The sequence below is a fragment of the Lagenorhynchus albirostris genome, chromosome 10 (assembly GCF_949774975.1).
Source record: "Lagenorhynchus albirostris chromosome 10, mLagAlb1.1, whole genome shotgun sequence".
Lineage (NCBI taxonomy): Eukaryota > Metazoa > Chordata > Mammalia > Artiodactyla > Delphinidae > Lagenorhynchus > Lagenorhynchus albirostris.
Genome location: NC_083104.1, coordinates 2,156,218 through 2,173,038, shown reverse-complemented (window position 1 = coordinate 2,173,038; position 16,821 = coordinate 2,156,218). Strand labels below are relative to the sequence as shown.

General features: G+C 54.5%; 1 protein-coding gene across 1 annotated transcript; it reads left to right on the top strand.

Moving 5' to 3' along the window:
- Positions 1-11,863: 11,863 nt before the first annotated feature.
- GP9 (glycoprotein IX platelet) lies at positions 11,864-13,114 on the top strand. The gene is made up of 2 exons (XM_060163861.1): positions 11,864-12,187; positions 12,273-13,114. The coding sequence occupies exon 2, from the start codon at positions 12,286-12,288 to the stop codon at positions 12,817-12,819; it is 534 nt and encodes a 177-aa protein (XP_060019844.1). The 5' UTR covers positions 11,864-12,187; positions 12,273-12,285; the 3' UTR covers positions 12,820-13,114.
- Positions 13,115-16,821: the final 3,707 nt, after the last annotated feature.

Sequence of the window (16,821 nt, the reverse complement as noted above, 5' to 3'; positions counted from 1 at the left end):
TTGAATCCAACACTGTATAAAAGGAATTGTACACCACGAACAAGTGGGATTTATCCCAGGTATGCAAGGCTGTTTCAACATCCAATAATCAACTAATGTAATCCATCACATCAACAGGATGAAGAAAAATCACATGATCATATCCATAGATGCAGAAAAGGCATTTGAAAAAAAATCCAACATCCATTAATGATTTAAAAAAAAAAATGTCAGCAAACTAGGAATAGAGGGGAACTTCCTCAGTTTGATAAAGAACATCTACAGAAAACCTACAGTGAACATCACATTTAATGGTGAGAAACTAGACACTCCCACTAAGACCAGGAACAAGGCAAGATGTCCCTCTCAGCATTCATCTTCAACATCTTACTGGAAGTCCTAGCTAATGCAAAAGACAAGAAAAGGAAATAAAAGGTGCTATGGACTGAATATCTGTATCCCAACACATGTTGAAACCCTCATCTCCAAAGTGATGGTATTGGAAGATGAGACCTTTGGGAGATGATTAGGTCACAAGGGTGCAGCCCTCAGGATGATTAGTGCCCTTATGAGAACGGACATGGAACACGCTTCCTCTCTCTGTGTCTCCATCATGTGAGGCTACGATGAGAAAAGGGGCCATCTGTAAACCAGGAGGAGGGCCCAGCCAAAAACCTGACCATGCTGGCACCCTGATGTCAGACTCCCATCCTCCAGAACTGTGAGAAATAAATATACTTGTTGTTTAAGCCCCCCAGTGTATAGTATCTTGTGACTAAGGCAAAAGGCAATAAAGATTAGGAAGAAACAAAACTGCCTTCATTTGCAGATGACATGATCATCTACATAGAAATCCAAAAAAATCAATGAAAAAGGGAATTAAAAAGCAACTATAGTAAGATTGCAGGATACAAGGTTAATATACAAAAGTCAACTGTTTTTCTAATACCAGCAACAAACAAGTGCAATTTGAAACCAAAACACAATGCCATTTACATTAGCACCCTCAAAAATGAAATACTTAGATATGAATCTAATAAATGTGTACAAGATCTATATGAGGAAAATTAGAAAACTCCAATAAAATAAATTAAAGAAATAAATGGAGGGCTTCCCTGGTGGCACAGTGGTTAAGAATCCACCTGCCAATGCAGGGGACACAGGTTCGATCCCTGGTCTGGGAGGATCCTACATGCTGCGAAGCAACTAAGCCTGTGCGCCACAACTACTGAGTCTGTGCTCTAGACCCCGTGAGCCACAACTACTGAGCCCATGTGCCACAACTACAGAAGCCCACGCACCTGGAGCCTGTGCACCGCAACGAAGAGTAGCCCCCATGCAGCAACAAAGACCCAACGCAGCCAAAACTAAACAAAAAATAAATAAAATAAAATAATAAAATAAATAAATTTATTTTTTTAATGAAATAAATGGAGGTATATTCCATGTTCATGGACAGGAAGACTCAATATTATCAAGATGTCAGTTCTTCAAGTTGATCTCTCCATTCAATGCATTTCTGATCAAAATTCCAGCAAGTTATTTTGTGGGTATTGACCATCTGATTCTAAAGTTTATATGGAGAGGCCAAAGACCCAGAGTTGCCAACTCAATATTGAAAGAGAAGAACAAACTTGAAAGACTGGCAGTATCAGACTTCAAGACTTACTACAAAACTACAGTCATCAAGACAGTGTGGAATTGTACTGCCTCACACTGGTCAGAATGGCCATCATTAAAAAGTCTACAAATAGGGGGCTTCCCTGGTGGCACAGTGGTTGAGGGTCTGCCTGCTAATGCAGGGGACACAGGTTCGAGCCCCGGTCTGGGAAGATCCCACATGCCGTGGAGCAACTAGGCCCTTGAGGCACAACTACTGAGCCTGCGCGTCTGGAGCCTGTGCTCCACAACAAGAGAGGGCAAGATAGTGAGAGGCCCGCGCACCACGATGAAGAGTGGCCCCCGGTTGCCACAACTAGAGAAAGCGCTCGCACAGAAACGAAGACCCAACACAGCCAAAAATAAAAATAAATTTTAAAAGAAAAGTCTACAAATAACAACTGCTGGAGAGGGTGTGGAGAAAAGGGAACCCTCCTACACTGTTGGTGGGAATGTAAATTGGTGCAGCCACTATGGAAACCAGTATGGAGGTTCCTCAGAAAACTAAAAACAGAACTACCATATGATCCAGTAATCCCACTCCTGGGCATATATACAGAGAAAACCATAATTCGGAAAGATACATGCACCCCAATGTTCACTGCCGTACTATTTGCAGTATCCAAGACATGGAAACAACCTAAGTGTCCATCAACAGAGGAATGGATAAAGAAGATGCGGTACATGTATACCATGGAATATTCCTCAGCCATAAAAAAGACCGAAATAATGCCACTTGCAGCAACACGGATGGACCTAGAGATTGTCATACTGAGTTAAGTAAGTCAGACAGAGAAAGACAAATGTCATGTGATACCCCTTATATGTGGAATCTAAAAAAAAATGGTACAAATGTACTTATCTACATAACAGAAATAGAGTTACAGATGTAAATTATGCTTACCAAAGGGTAAGGCGGGGTAGGGATAAAATGGGAGATTGGGACTGACAATATACACACTACTATATATAAAATAGATATCTAATAAGAACCTACTGTATAGCACAGAGAATACGCAATACTCTGTAATGGCCTATATGGGAAAAGACTCTAAAAAAGAGTGGATATATATGTATGTATAACAGATTCACTTTGCTGTACACCTGAAACTAACACAACATTGTAAATCCACTATACTCCAATAATTTTTAAAAAATTAGACACAGACCTTACACCCTTCATAAAAATTAACTCAAAGTGGATCATAGATCTAAATGTAAAATGCAAAACTTTAAAACCCCTGGAATACAACACAGGAGAAAATCTAGATGACCGCGAGTATGGCTATGATTTTTTAAATACAACAAAGACATGATCCATCAAAAATGGTTGATAAGCTGGACTTTGTTAAAATTAAAAACTTCTGCTCTGAGAAAGACACTGTCAAGAGAATACGCCACAAGACAAGCCACAGACTGGGGGAAAATATTCACAAAAGACACATGTGATAAAGGACTATTATCCAAAATATACAAAGAACTCTTAAACTCAATAATAAGAAAACAACCTGATTTTTTTTTTAATGGGCAAAGACCCTGAACAGACAAACCACCAAAGAAGATACAGAGATGGCAAATATGCAAACGAAGAGATGTTCAACATATGTCATCAGGGAAATGCAAATTAAAACAATGAGCTACCACTGCACGCCTGTTAGGATGGCCAAAATCCAAAACATTGACAGCACCAGGTGCTGACAAGGATGTGGAGCAACAGGAACTCTCATGCCCTCGTTGCTGATGGAATGCCAGTTTGCTGGTAGAAAAGCCACAAGCCGTAGAACCACTTTGGAAGACAGTTTGGCAAATTCTTAAAAACTAAACATATTCTTACCACATGATCCAGCAATTGTGCTCCTTAGCATTTACCCAAATCAGCTGAAAAGCCATGCCCACACGAAAACCTGCACACAGATGTTTACAGCAGCTTTATTCAGAGTTGCCAAATCTTGGAAGTGACCAAGATGTCCTTCAGTAGGTGATGGATAAATAAACTGTGGTCCATTCAGACAATGGAATATTATTCAGTGCTGGAAAGAAATGAACTATCAAGCCGTGAAAGGACACAGAGGAACCTTAAGTGCATATTATTATGTGAAAGAAGCCCATGTAAAAAGGTTACAAACTGTAGGATTCCAACTATATAACATTCTGGAAATGGAAAAACTATGGAGACAGTGAAAAGATCAGTGGTTGCCAAGGGCTGGGTGAGGAGGGAGGGATAAACAGGTGAGGCACAGAGGAATTTAGGGCAGCAAAAATATGCTATATGATACAATAATGCCAGATATACACTGGTCAAAGTCCATAGAAGGTGCAACCCCAAGCATGAACCCTCATGTAAACTCTGGATTCTGGGTGATGCTGTAAGTTCATCAGGTGTAACGAATGCACATTAGTGGGGGAGTCTGTGGGGATAAAGGGGAATTCTGTACTTTCTCACACAGTTTTGCTGTGAACCTAAAACTGATCTAAAAAGTACTGTCTATGAAAAAAAGGAGAAAGGGAGAATGGGCACAGGAGGTCCCTCAGCCGCCTTTGGGCAGAGTCAGCCCTGGCGTCAGGTGCCCCCTGGACCCTTAGCCTTGCCGGCCTGCAGCCTGGTGACCTTCCCTTTTACCCAGCGGGGAGAGGCTGGGACCCCCTCAATCCCAGACCTTGAACTTGGACGTGACCTAAGCACCTGTCTAATGCTCTGCCCTGGCCCAAGGTCAGGTTGCTGCTCCCAGCCCAGCGAAGCCTGGCCCAAGGCCTCAGGGCGACAGATCCTGAGAAGACCACGGACTTTTCTGGAGAAAGGCCTGGGTCTGTGACCGACAGAAGCCAGGCGTGGGGTTTCCTCCCACCTCCACCCTGACTGACGAGGATGCTGATTTGGGGCCATGCCCATGGCCATGCAGCCCAGCCATCGAGCCAGGATTCAGGCCCCGGGCTGGCTGACCCAAGCCCACACTCATGACCACTTAACCACCCTGTCACCATGATAAACAGGCAGGGCCTTCACTGGGCACCGAGGTCTGAGGTCACTGACAGGAAAGGGAGTCAAAGGGCACAGTTTCACAGAAAGGTGGGGCCCACCTTTGCTGAGCTGAAGACTGGGGTGATGTCTCCAGGGGAGAAATGTGGAGCCCGGGGCGCTGACATCATGGGAAACAGGGCCTCCTTCCGTCAGAAGCAGCAAAGTGCACAATTCCTGAGAAACTCTCACCAAAAACAGGGCCTGAAAATCAGTCACAACCTGGACCTGGAAGTTTCCTGTCACTTGAGGCTCCTGGGAGCTCCATTAACCAATTATCCCTTCACAGGGCCTCTCAATAAAGCTGTAGAGTTTTCCTGACAGAGGCCTTGCAACGATTGATATTTGAATTTGAAAATTTCCTGTTAAACTGTCTACAAAGTCTCCTTTGAGATATAAAGCCGAATTCTCTTCCCTTTGAGTGTGAGCTAGACTTAGCGACTCACTTCTTTTTTTTTTAATCTGTTTTATTTATTTTTGGCTGCATTGGGTCTTCGTTGCTGCGCATGGGCTTTCTCTAGTTGTGGCGAGCGGGGGCTACTCTTTGTTGCATTGCACAGGCTTCTCACTGTGGTGGCTTCTCTTGTTGCAGAGCACAGGCTCTAGGCACACGGGCTTCAGTAGTTGTGGCACGCAGGCTCAGTATATATGGCTTGCGGGCTCTGGAGCGCAGGCTCAGTAGTTGTGACGCACAAGCTTAGTTGCTCCGCGGCACGTGGGATCTTCCCGGACCAGGGCTTGAACCCGTGGCCCCTGCATTGGCAGGCGGATTCTTTACCACTGCGCCACCAGGGAAGTCCCGTGACTCACTTCTAACAGAGAACGGCGGAATTGCTGGCGTGCTCTCGGACACCAGGGCCTGAAAAGCCTGGGCAGCCTCCTCGCTCCCCATGTCAAGAAGATACCCAGGCGCCCTGTGGAAAAGACCATGTGACAGGACATCAGCGTCCTCTGTCAATAGCCAGCAAGGAACCAAGGCCTCCAGCCAACGGCCCAGCTCACATCTCAGAAGCGTGTCCTCCAGCCCAGGTCAGGTCTTTAGATGAGCGTAGCCCCAGCTGAGGTCCTGACTGCAGTATCCAGAACCAGACCTGCCCAGCTAAGCCACTCCCTAGGGCTTGACCCACAGGAACTGAGCTCATAGATGAATGCGTGTTACTGTTTTAAGCTGCTAGTTTGGGGAATGATGTGTTATGCAGCAGCAAGAGATAACAAATACATTTCCTAGTGAAAAATCATGCTTCCTCAGCACACAGGGTGATTTGGGAGTGTTCTGGCGGGTGTTTAGGCATATTAGTAACCTTCGGAGGCCTGACAGTAATAACCAGCAGGTTAGAAGGAGGACTAACCCTGCTCCCCACGCCCCAGACACAGAGCCGGCTGAAGGAGCTCTCAAGGGCACGGAGATACTGGGGGAAGACGCAGGCCTGATGGGTCCCCCTGCCACCAGCCGCAGACTGACGCAACACACCCTGGCCAAGGGCATCCTGGGGGCCTGGGGGGCCAGGGGGGCAGGCAGCCAGGAGTCGGGGAGGTGACAGGAAGCGGAGACTGTGCAGCCGAGGCTCCAAGTGCCCGGTGCATGCGCCACTGTCCCACTGGACTTCACCGACAGGACAACGCAAAGGTACAATGATTATGAATTTCGGGACAGTGGCCGCAGAGCACCAAACCCCAAGTCCAGGGCCTTTCCGAGTGGGCCCTAGGCAGCTGCACTGGTGGCAGGGCCTGCTGCTGGCCCTGGGTGGGCAGAGGAGGGTAGGGGCAGGGGCGGGGCACGAACCCTGCCGTGTTTCTGGAAGAGGAGGAGAATGGGATATTTGTGAACAGCCTCCCCGTCCACCACTCTCCTTTTGCCTTTTTCTAGAGAGGCTTCTTTGGGGTTGTTCAAATGGTCTGCAACTCATTAAACGTGTTTTCTAGGAAATTCTAACTACTGTCCTCTCTCACCTTCTGGCAACAAAATCGTTCTGTTGGCCTGGAATTGCCTCCCCCCTCCCACCCTCCCCGACCCCGGCCATGAAAACATCTTGTAGTTTCACACTCTCACCACCAGGTGGCGACGGCTCGGAGTGAAGGTGAGAGGGTCCAAACGCTCAAAGCAGGTTGGGGCGTTGTGGGGGAGGTTTTGACTCGCTTCAGTCCCCTCCTTGGGGATGTGCCATGTCTCCCCACCACCTGCGCTCCTACCAACTCTACAATTTCCCTAGAATCGGCTCACTTTTTAAAGTTACGTAAATGACCTTAAGAAGGAAAGTGTGTGTTCTACGCTAGCAGAGACAGCAGCCTTACCTGCCCTGCAGAGGCGGAAGCACGACGTAAGTTCACGGAAGATGCGGCGACGTTGTTCGCTTCCGACCAGGTGTGTTTGCTGAGCCTGAGGAGACCAGCGCGGGGGGGCCCGTGTCAGGGCTGCAGGCCGCGTCCCGACACGGAAGCCCTCCGACTCCGGGGGCAGCGCAGGGGCTTCAGGCCACCCCTGCGCCTGAGGAAGCCGGCTCCCAGCAGCCCTCGATCAACGCCGGCCGCGCTCAAGCCTCACGCTTCATTCTCCCCACTTTACAGACGAGCAAACTGAGGCAGAGGCAGGCTGAGACTCTCCCAGACCACAGAGCTGGCGCGAAGCACACCGGGCTCGGGAGCCAGGCGTGGGCTCGGGAGCCAGGCGTAGCCCCGCAGCCCAGCCCCACACAGCCCTGTTGATGGAGGCGCGTGTCTGCAAAGACACAGTAAGTGACAGTCACCCACGTGCGCTGAGACGCCAGGTGTGCAGCAGAGAGAGGGCTTATTCACGAGCCGCCAAGGGAGAAGACGGGAGAGCAAACCTCAAATCCCCCTCCCGGAAGGCGAGGGGCTGGGGTATCTATGGGATAAGGCTGAGGCTGCGGAGGAGGGAACGGTGATTGGACAGAAGGAAAAGGTGCGGAGCGATCCTTCCGCTCCAGGCTTCTTCATGGGACGCATGCTCAGAAAAAGGCCTCATTAACATCTTCGGAGGGTGGAGTTCGGGGCCTCTGATGTCAAAGGTCAGGGAGCGGACACTCGCGCAGGCCCAGTTGGAGGGTCGGTGGTCCTAACCAGTCTTAACCGGCTCGAGCTCAAACTGGACACAGATGACTCCAAGTTCCTGCGAAACAACTCAGGGAAACATCTTTTTTAGGCTCCAGGCGGCCTGGAGGAGGTGCAAGGGTTCCAGCGAACCCGTGGGGGCAGGTTACAGGTGTGATGTGTCTAGGTGATGATCGCCCTCAGACTCACAAGCAGGGTTTCTGCTTCTGCGAGAAGGAAGAATTGCTTCGGGGGGATAGTGAAGGGTCCTGGGCCCGCAGGATAAAGGTCCTCCTCAGCGTCCTCCCTTATAACACAGTGAAGGACTAAGCCTCCAATTCCAGGTCAGGGCAGGGGAAAGGGGGCTCTGCCCCTTGTGTTTCTCATTATTTCTTAGGCACTTACCGCCTGAAACCGCCTAAGAGCCCTGCCCAACTTTCAGTCGCGCCTCCTCTGTGAACAGCGCCCAGGACACTTCCCGTGTGGCCACCATGGTCCCCCGGAGCTGTTGGGCTCGTGGGCAGACACACAGCAAACAGCAGCACCACTTACTCTACTGGGGGAGCGGTCCAGGAGAGCTTCCTGGAAGAGGTCATGCCCTAGGTGGATCTGAAAGGATGGAGAGTGCCAGGTGGAGTTTGGGGGTGGGCTCCAGAAAGAGAACGGCCTGTGGTGGGGAGAGGGGACGAGGATGGCCTGCTATGAAGCTTCCGGTTACAAGGCAATGACAGGGCAGGCTGGAGAGGAGGCCAGGGAGGACTCCGCTGAGGAGCTGATTTTAACCTGAGGACACTGAAGATGAGGTCAAACCTCTGTCAGCAGAGGCGGAGCCCGGCACCCAGGAGACAGCCGTCCTAGAGAGAAGCGGATTGGCTGGAACCAGCGGAGACATGGTCCCCAAGGCTGACAGATGCTTGTTACACCTGCTCTGTGCCAGGCACTGGTGTGTCCTAAACAGCGGTTACCCTTCTGAAGTTCGCATCCAGTGGGAGGAGACATTTCATAACTGCACGCAAAATGTAAACAGAAGATAATTTTAGGTCCTGCAAAATGCTGTGGAAGAGGCAGAGAAAGCAGAGGCATTTGGAGGAAGATGTGGACTTAGGGGGTGGGCTTTCCAGAAGCGCCGTGTTCTAGGCATCTGTAATCTGATGGGAAGGGTCCAGTGAAGCAGGAAGGGCGATGGGAGTGGGCTTGCTGCAGCAGCCATGACCTTGAACCGGTGAAGGGGGCAGAGTTCAGAGCTCAAGAGCAGAGTCGGCCTTTGTGTAGATCTTCTCTTGCTGCTGTAACCAAGCCCCGCCGACGAAGAGGAGACTGCAACAAAGTCCCCTTGTGCTGCGTCTCTCGCTTCCTCTTCTGCACCAGCCGCAGAAGGCTGTCTGCGTCTAAGGGCTCCCACGTTCAGCTCAGGCCTCCTGGAAAACCTCCCTCTTTCGGGGTCAGCCGTCCCATGAAACACAGCCCTGAGGTTGCACCAGATTCTCTGGATCCAGGGATCAGGCTGTGGGATGGTGGGGGCCGTTCCTGGGGATTCCTACAGGAGCAGGAACCCCTTGCACTGGAGCAGGTGGGAAGGCAGGACGTGGAGGCCTGTGTGCGCGCGCGCACACACACACACACACGCACACGCACACAGGATTTTTCCAGAATAAAGGAGGCCTGAGCACGTTTACAGACAGAAGGAGCCAGAGAGAGGGGCCTCCACAGGCAGGGAGGGAGGGACCTAGCAAGGAGCCCGAGAGGCCGGAGCAGGAATGCCTCAGCCTCCCCTCGGGGGAACCGTGTGGTCAGCCAGGCCGGCCAGCTCAGGCAGCCCTGGAAGCGGGTGTCCCCTCCGGAAGCCCAGAGGCTACCCCCCGCCCCGTCCCCACAAACGCCTGTTGCGGGGAGATAAGGAGAGCAGGCGAGCCCTGCATGCCCAGGATCCCCACGTAGAAGATGCATGCAGAGTGGAGCCACGTGAATGCTGGTGACCTGGGGCTGTGTCCACAGGCGTGAAAGCAGGGTCCCCAAGGCCGTGGACCCTGTGTGGCCCTGTTTGGGTAAGAAAACAATACTCACAGGACAGAAATAAAAGGTAGTCTTGCTGGATATTGGGGTTGAGGACAATTTTTTTTTTTTTGTGGTACGCGGGCCTCTCACTGTTGTGGCGAGGACAATTTTTATCATCTTCTTCTGCTCATCTGCAGAGGTCAGGTTTTCCACAATGAAAACGATTTCTTATTTGTGTCGCTTTTTGTGGTTTTAAGTTGTACGTGTTGAAAATAAGAAGGAAACCTCAGAGGCCCCAGAGGAGGAGAGAGCGTGGGCCCGACCAGATGAGGTCAGGTCAGGAACAGCCTGGGAGTCGCAGGGCCAACACCTGCTGCCTGTCCTGAACGTGAGGAACATGCCTGTGGGTCTGGGGTGCCGGGGGTAAAGCGCCCTCAGCCCCCTGACTTTGATTTCTCCTGCCCAGCGCCGTGACCTCCGGTGCAACGACCCTGTTTTAAGAACAAGGATCAGCTGGAGAGGGTGCAGGCTCCCTCCCTCCTGCTGGGGTGATACCTGGTCCTGGTCACGGTCCAGTGTCCCCTCGGCTGGCAGCATGGCAGCTCTGGGCCTCAGTTTCGCTCTCCAGCCCGAACCCTCTGAGTTTTAGAGGGTTTACAACCATCCGGACTGGGGGCCCGAGACACGTCCTTGGCTGACACTGGCCACAGCCATGGGGGATGGCCAGGGGTCCCTCTCCTCAGCAGCGCCCCACTCTGGGCTCCTCTCCTGGGCCCCTCTGGTTGCTAGAACCCCTTCTCCCTGTTCCCAGAGCATTGCTAGACCCCAGGGGTTCCCACACCTCAGTCCCCCCACGCCGCCACGGGTGCAACTTTTCCCGTCTCTGCAAATCCCTTATTGACTAAGTTAATATTTCATATTGCTGCCATTTTTATAACTTCTAATAAAAAGCATACATTAATGTTTTAATTTCCCAATATAAATTCTTTGTAATATTTCACTGTTCAGCTTGATTTTAATTCATATTTTATAACGTTAAAATATAATTAAAGATACATTTATCTTTTATAGAGAACTTTCTATCACTAGCATAGATGGGAAGCTGATGTCACTCCCCAGAGTAGAATGTCGCTATAGAAATAAATACAATGCACATACGACTATGGTCTTGACTTCTAGCCTGAGACTGATGCAGCTCTTCGTCAAAAAGAAGGATCAGAAAGTGTTGAAAGGCGCTGAAGATGCAACGGCACCCTCCTCCTGGAAGCCTTGCACACCTTCTGGGACCGGGGCCCCCCTTGGTTCTCCCGCACGCTGAGGATCATGGGGCACTGGCGGTGCAGTGAGAGGCACTGTACACTTCCATAAACTGGGCTTGACCTGCGGTTCTGTGCGCAAGTCCCTGGGACCCCGAGGGCCCCCACTTCTGGAGATAGGCCCTCTGGGGGCTGCACACAGGGATAAGCCAGGCTGTTTTCACCATTTCCTTCCTCCTGCTCGGGCAGGGGCTGCCATCGGCTGCCCCACACAGAGCGATCACTGTGGCCTCAGCCAGGACAGCTCAGGCCGGGAAAGGGGCGCCCCGCCAGCAGGCCTGAAAGGTAAGCGGCCCTCATCACCCCAGCACCACCTCCCACTGTGTGGGCCCCTGGCAGGGGAGGCGGTGGGACCAGGCCGGGCAGGGAGAGAGGAGGCCGGCAGGCAAGTCCAGCTTCTGTTCCTCCTTGGGGCGGGGGGCACGGGCAGGCGTTCGCCCTGAGACACCAGGTCCTTCGCTGAGTCAAGATTCATCGGTTTATTCAACAAACGTTCATCGGAAGCTTGTCTTCACGAGGGGAAACAGCCCGCACTGAGTCCTGGAGGGGCACTGAACCAGGCAGAAAGCAGAGACTTGAGTGCCAATGTGGTCTCTGACGTGGAGCGCTGGGCAGCCCTGCACAAGTCACTCTCCGTCTCTGGGCCTCAATTTCCCAACTCCAAGCATGAGCCTCGATCAACAGCTTTCCAGGCTCAGCCCCTTCTGGGTCCCCTTCCCTATTCCCCCATCAGCATCCTCAGCCAGCTGCCTTCCACACCAGAGACCACTTGTGAGAGTTCACGCCACTGGGGCCAAGCTACTTGGAATCCGTGGGCCGAGGTGTGGTCTGTGGCGTGCACACCATCTTCCAGACCAAGGCTTGAGGGTAGGTGTTGGGAGCAGCCTGGGAGGCCCTCCCCGGCCTCGGGGCGGGGGCGGGGCCAGGCCTGGGATCTTTAGCAGGCATCTGCTCCCCCCACGGTGGAGTAGAAGCTGGGTCTCTGCCAGAGGACGGGAAGGTCCTTCCTCTTACCAAGGAAGGACCAAGCCCGCTCCGTGCTCCCACCGCAGCGGCCGTCACGGTCCTGCCTGCTGACCATCTGGGGAGGGTCAACCGGCCTGGACCCCGCACGCTTCACTTCCTTGATCCCAGCACCCATTTCACGGAGGAGACAGCCTGGCCGGAGAGGGCGGTGAGTGGTCCCTTGTCCGGTCGGGTCCCACCAGCCCTTGGGTCGGGTGCAGGCCGCCAGGACCTCACGGCCACTGTCCCCGCAGCCCGTCCTGCCCGATGTCCATCTGGGCTGTCCTGCTCTTGATCTGGGCGGCCGCCGAGGCCTCCGAGGACTGCCCCGCCGCGTGCGCCTGCCGCGCCCTGGACACCATGGGGCTGCTGGTGGACTGCAGGGGCCGGGGACTTGCGGTGATGCCCGCCCTCCCGGCACATACGCGCCACCTCCTGCTGGCCAACAACAGCCTGCGCTCAGTGCCCCGGGGAGCCTTCGACCACCTGCCGCAGCTGCAGAGCCTCGACGTGGCGCACAACCCCTGGCGCTGCGACTGCGGCGTCACGTACCTGCGCCTTTGGCTGGAGGACCGCGCGCCCGCGGAGCTGCTGCGCGTGCGCTGTGCCGGCCCCGGCCCCGCCTCCGGCCGCGCGCTCGGACAGCTCAGCGGCTCCGAGCTGGGCAGCTGCGGCTGGATCCTGCGGGCGACCTGGGCCGACACGGGGCCCTGGTGGGACGCGGCGCTGGCCGTCGTGGCCGCGCTGGGCCTGGCTCTCCTGGCGGGCCTGCTGTGCACCGTCTCCGTGCCCCGAGCCTGAGCCGGGGGCCCCCGGGTCATCGCGGCCCCGGCCCTGGGCATTCCAACCACCGGTAGCTCAAAATAAACCAGCGGCTCAGCCGTTACCCAGGCTCGGAGATGTTTCCCTCTTAGCACCCGAGTTTGTCTCATCCTGGAAACCTGCGACCATGTTTGTTTTGACAGATATTGACTGGGGCTTCTCTATCCACCAAGTTCCTAGCAAAATGGTGTATCCCACTTCCACATCTCCTCCAGCCACCCCCAATGCCACCATCTCTGGACACCCCGGGCACTTCCCCAGGTCCCGGGAGTCCCGTTCTAACACCCTCCTGGCTGCTGGCGCAGACGGGCCGCCAGACAGTCCAGGCCACCCTCACATCAATGTTCTAAGTTCCACAAAAAACCTTGTCCTAACAACGCAGCAGCGAACAGACCCCAGGTGGAAGGAGAGAAGACATACCTGTTACAGACCTTGGAAGGCACATCACTGTTCCCAAAATGGGCTTTGGCCACCCTGACCTGGCCATGAGGCCACCTGGCCTCACCCCGTCCCGTCCTTTGTCATCATCTCTCTCTCACTCTCTCTCCTTTTCCTCCTCTCTATGCCTCTTCTTCAGAAACAAAACAACCAATTCCCCCCTTTCTCATGGAAGCAACTCCCCTCTGGATGCTGGCATCAGACACCTGCAAACTCTGGGCTCCCACCTCTACCCTAAGGAACGGTCACCAAAGTCTTCAAACAAGATGCTTCTCTCCCTCAGTGGGTTTCTGGTGCCAGCAGTTAAAAGCTTAAACTTTTTTCCACTATATGAGATAATAATTTCAGATCCATCACTGGCCAACCCAAATCCAATATAATTATACCAAAGATCCCCCCAGCAAGGAAGTCCACATAGTGGGGCTGTGGGTCAGAGGGTGCCACGAGGGAGGCCAAGTGGGCACCAGGCGCCACCGGAGGGCAGTGACCCACAGAGGTGAGGCTGGACCAGGAGCCCCAAACTTGGGGCTGGTGGACAATAGGGAGTGGTGGGGACTGTGGTAAACCAGGGATCCCATGCTCCATCCAGAGGCCCAGTGGAATGTTGCCACGTGGAAAGGTGGCCAGGTGCCCGTTCTTACAGAGAGGTTGGAAGAAGTTTATGTTAAACTGAATTATTCAAGCATTGGCGACTAAATTTAAATTTTTAAAAAATATACATCAACGGGACAAATAAAACATATTAATCAACATGAATGGTCCGGAGGCTGAGAGTTTGGTTTCTGCATTAGGAATCAGCTGGCATCCACTCGCTGGGCACTTAATATGTGGGAGGCTCTGCATAAAGCCCCCCACACGGGCCTTTCTCCTGTACCCTGTGAACCCTGAGAGGAGGTGCTGTCCTGCCCTGCATGGAGGTGGACTCAGGCCCAGGCCCATGGTCACTTCACAGGCACAGGCCAGACACATCCCCCATCAGACCTGAGAAGCGCTCCCTTGGAAGCTTCCTGGCCCTGGGCCCTCAGAACTGAGCCCCTTCAGCCTCAAGTCCCCAAGTGGGGTGCCCCTAAATTCTGCCCTGCTCCTTCCTGGGGGGCCGTCCTCCCGTGACCCCCATGGCCCCCTCACCCACGGCTGCGGATCAGGGCTGAAGCGGCAGGGCCCATGGCGCCGGCCTGTGGGGAGCACACAGAGGACGCCCGGGAGTCGGTCCAAACCCGCCGCCGAGTCTTTTCCTCCCGGTGAGGAGAACCCACAACAGAGGCCGCAGCTCCGGGCAGAGTGGGGGGGCTCCCCACCCTCGGGGAGGGGTCCTGGGCGTGTCGGCAGAACAGTGTAGCTGCCTGGTCAGGCGAGGGTGGGGTGTGGCCGTGGGGAAGGCGACCTGGGGCTTCAGAGCTGGGAGGGGAGGGCAGGGCACAGGACTGGGCCCCGGGGTGGGGGTGGGGGGGGCTTCACTTCCCTGGAGGCAGGGCTGGAGGCGCCCCTCGGCCGAGCCCCTGGGCGAGTGTGTGCCGGGAGCAGAGAGGGTCAGGGCTGGAGCGCTGGGAGCCCCGGGGGCTGGGCAGGGTCAGACTCAGCCCTGGGACCCACACCCAGCCCGGGGCTGGCCCCAGGCAGGGGCTCAGGAGCGAACTTAGTGGGGACTTGGAGCAGGTCCCTCTGGACACCGGCCTCAGGTGCCCTGTCTTAAAGGCCAGGACTGGACCTGGTGCCGTCCGAGTTCCCCCCGGGTGTGGGCAGTCCCATGGGGTGGGCAGAGGCGAGGGGGGGGCCTTGGGACAGCCAGCCCCTGGGGAGCGTTTGGAGGGCCCAGCTCAGATGGCCCAGTTACAGGGTTTTCATCCAAGGGTCACTCGGGTGGGGATCCTCGCATTCAGTGTGAGTAGGTAGTTCAAACGACAGGTGTTTCTTGTCCCTGGAAAGATGGTTGGCAGGTGCCTGGAGTGTGGCCCACCTGGACCATCCCTCTCCTTCCCACCCACCCATCCCACACCCGGCTCCCCAGGCCTCGCAATGGCTTCCTGGGATGGGATGCAGGCAGTGCAGGGATCAGTGTCCCGAAGAAACCAGGCTGTGGTGGAGGAATGCCTCGTCCAAGGTCACAAACCAGCCTGGGTCGACCTGGGGTTTGAGTGGAGGCTGGTGTGACCCCCAGCCTGTCAGCCTGTCTTGGGGGAGGCTGGGCAGGTGGGCACAGCACACCTGGTGCCCTGAGCGGCTGTGCCCTCCCATCAGCAGGGGCCCCCTCTGTGAGGGACCAGGGACGGGCTCCACTGATCCCGGGGGGCTATGGACTCATGGGGTCCCTGGGGTCAAGGCTCTGATCCAGGTGCTCAGCAGCTCTCTGAGCGCCTACTGTGCGCATGGGTCTGGGCTCGGCGCTGGAGAACAGTGATGAGCAAGACCCATCCTGCCCTGCGGGACCTCGCAGACCCTGACTTGCAATAACAGCTGTACTTCCTCATGGCTGCAGGACTCAGGCAGGGAACTCCCTACTCCAAGCGTGTCGGCTCATCTGAATAAATCCAGGGTGGAGGGATGGTAACACGTGTGTGTCTCGCAGCGTTGCTGGGCTGGTGCCCCTGGCGTTCACCAAGTAGCACTTCCCAACCTGCCTCCCCAACGCGAAACCAGATGAGGGATCCTGGGGCCCAGAGAGGTGCAGTGACTCGCCCAAGGTATCCCTGGCAGAGATGGGACCCAACTCCAGCTCCTCCCTGCCCGAGGCACTGTCTGCTCCTCCGTCCAGGGGTCCCGATGGTCTTAACAGGGCTCTGGGCAACAGACGGGCAGGGGGCAGTGTGTGGGCCTGGAGGCCAGTCGGGGGAGCCGGCCAGGCAGGTGGGACATCTGTGGATCCGTGGGCACTGGAGCCAGCTCTGAGCTCCAAGCCAAGAGAACCAGTCTGGGCGCTGCCGGCTCGTTACAGAAACGTTTAATAGTTTAGGAATGCGTACACTCTGGCTCTGCTAAGTCTCCATAAAGGCAACTTTCCCATGTTTTAAAAAATAGATTCGCTATAAAGATTTATATATTCATAAATAGGCAATGTGAAAAATCCCCAAATGCAATGGCATCCTTGGGCTGAGGCCCTCCCCACCCCAGCCCAGGTGCAGGCTCAGAGGTCTCTGAGGCCCCAGCCTCGGCAGCCCTCCGGGGAGAAGTAACTGCATTCAATGTGAATTAGGAATTTCCTCCAGCTTCATGCCTGCTGGGGCCTGTGTCCTTGAGCTCCACCCCCAACACCCACCGGCCCTCTGGACCGGGCCCACCTCTCTGGCTCAGGAGTCAGGATCCCTGTCCCTTGCCTGTCCCCCTCCCGGGAGTATAAAACACCAGCCTTCCTCTGGTCCTTCAGCCCAGGCCACAGACTGCCCTCCTCCGCCCGATGGCTGGGACACTTCCTGGCCCTCCTGCCGGGCTTCCTCTCCTGGCCCCTGACCCCTGACCTCACCTGCTCCTGTTCTTGGGTAACTTATAAACAAAGGAAGAGGCCCTGGGAGAGGGAAGAGGCGGGGCCGTGCTGTCTTACACACTTCC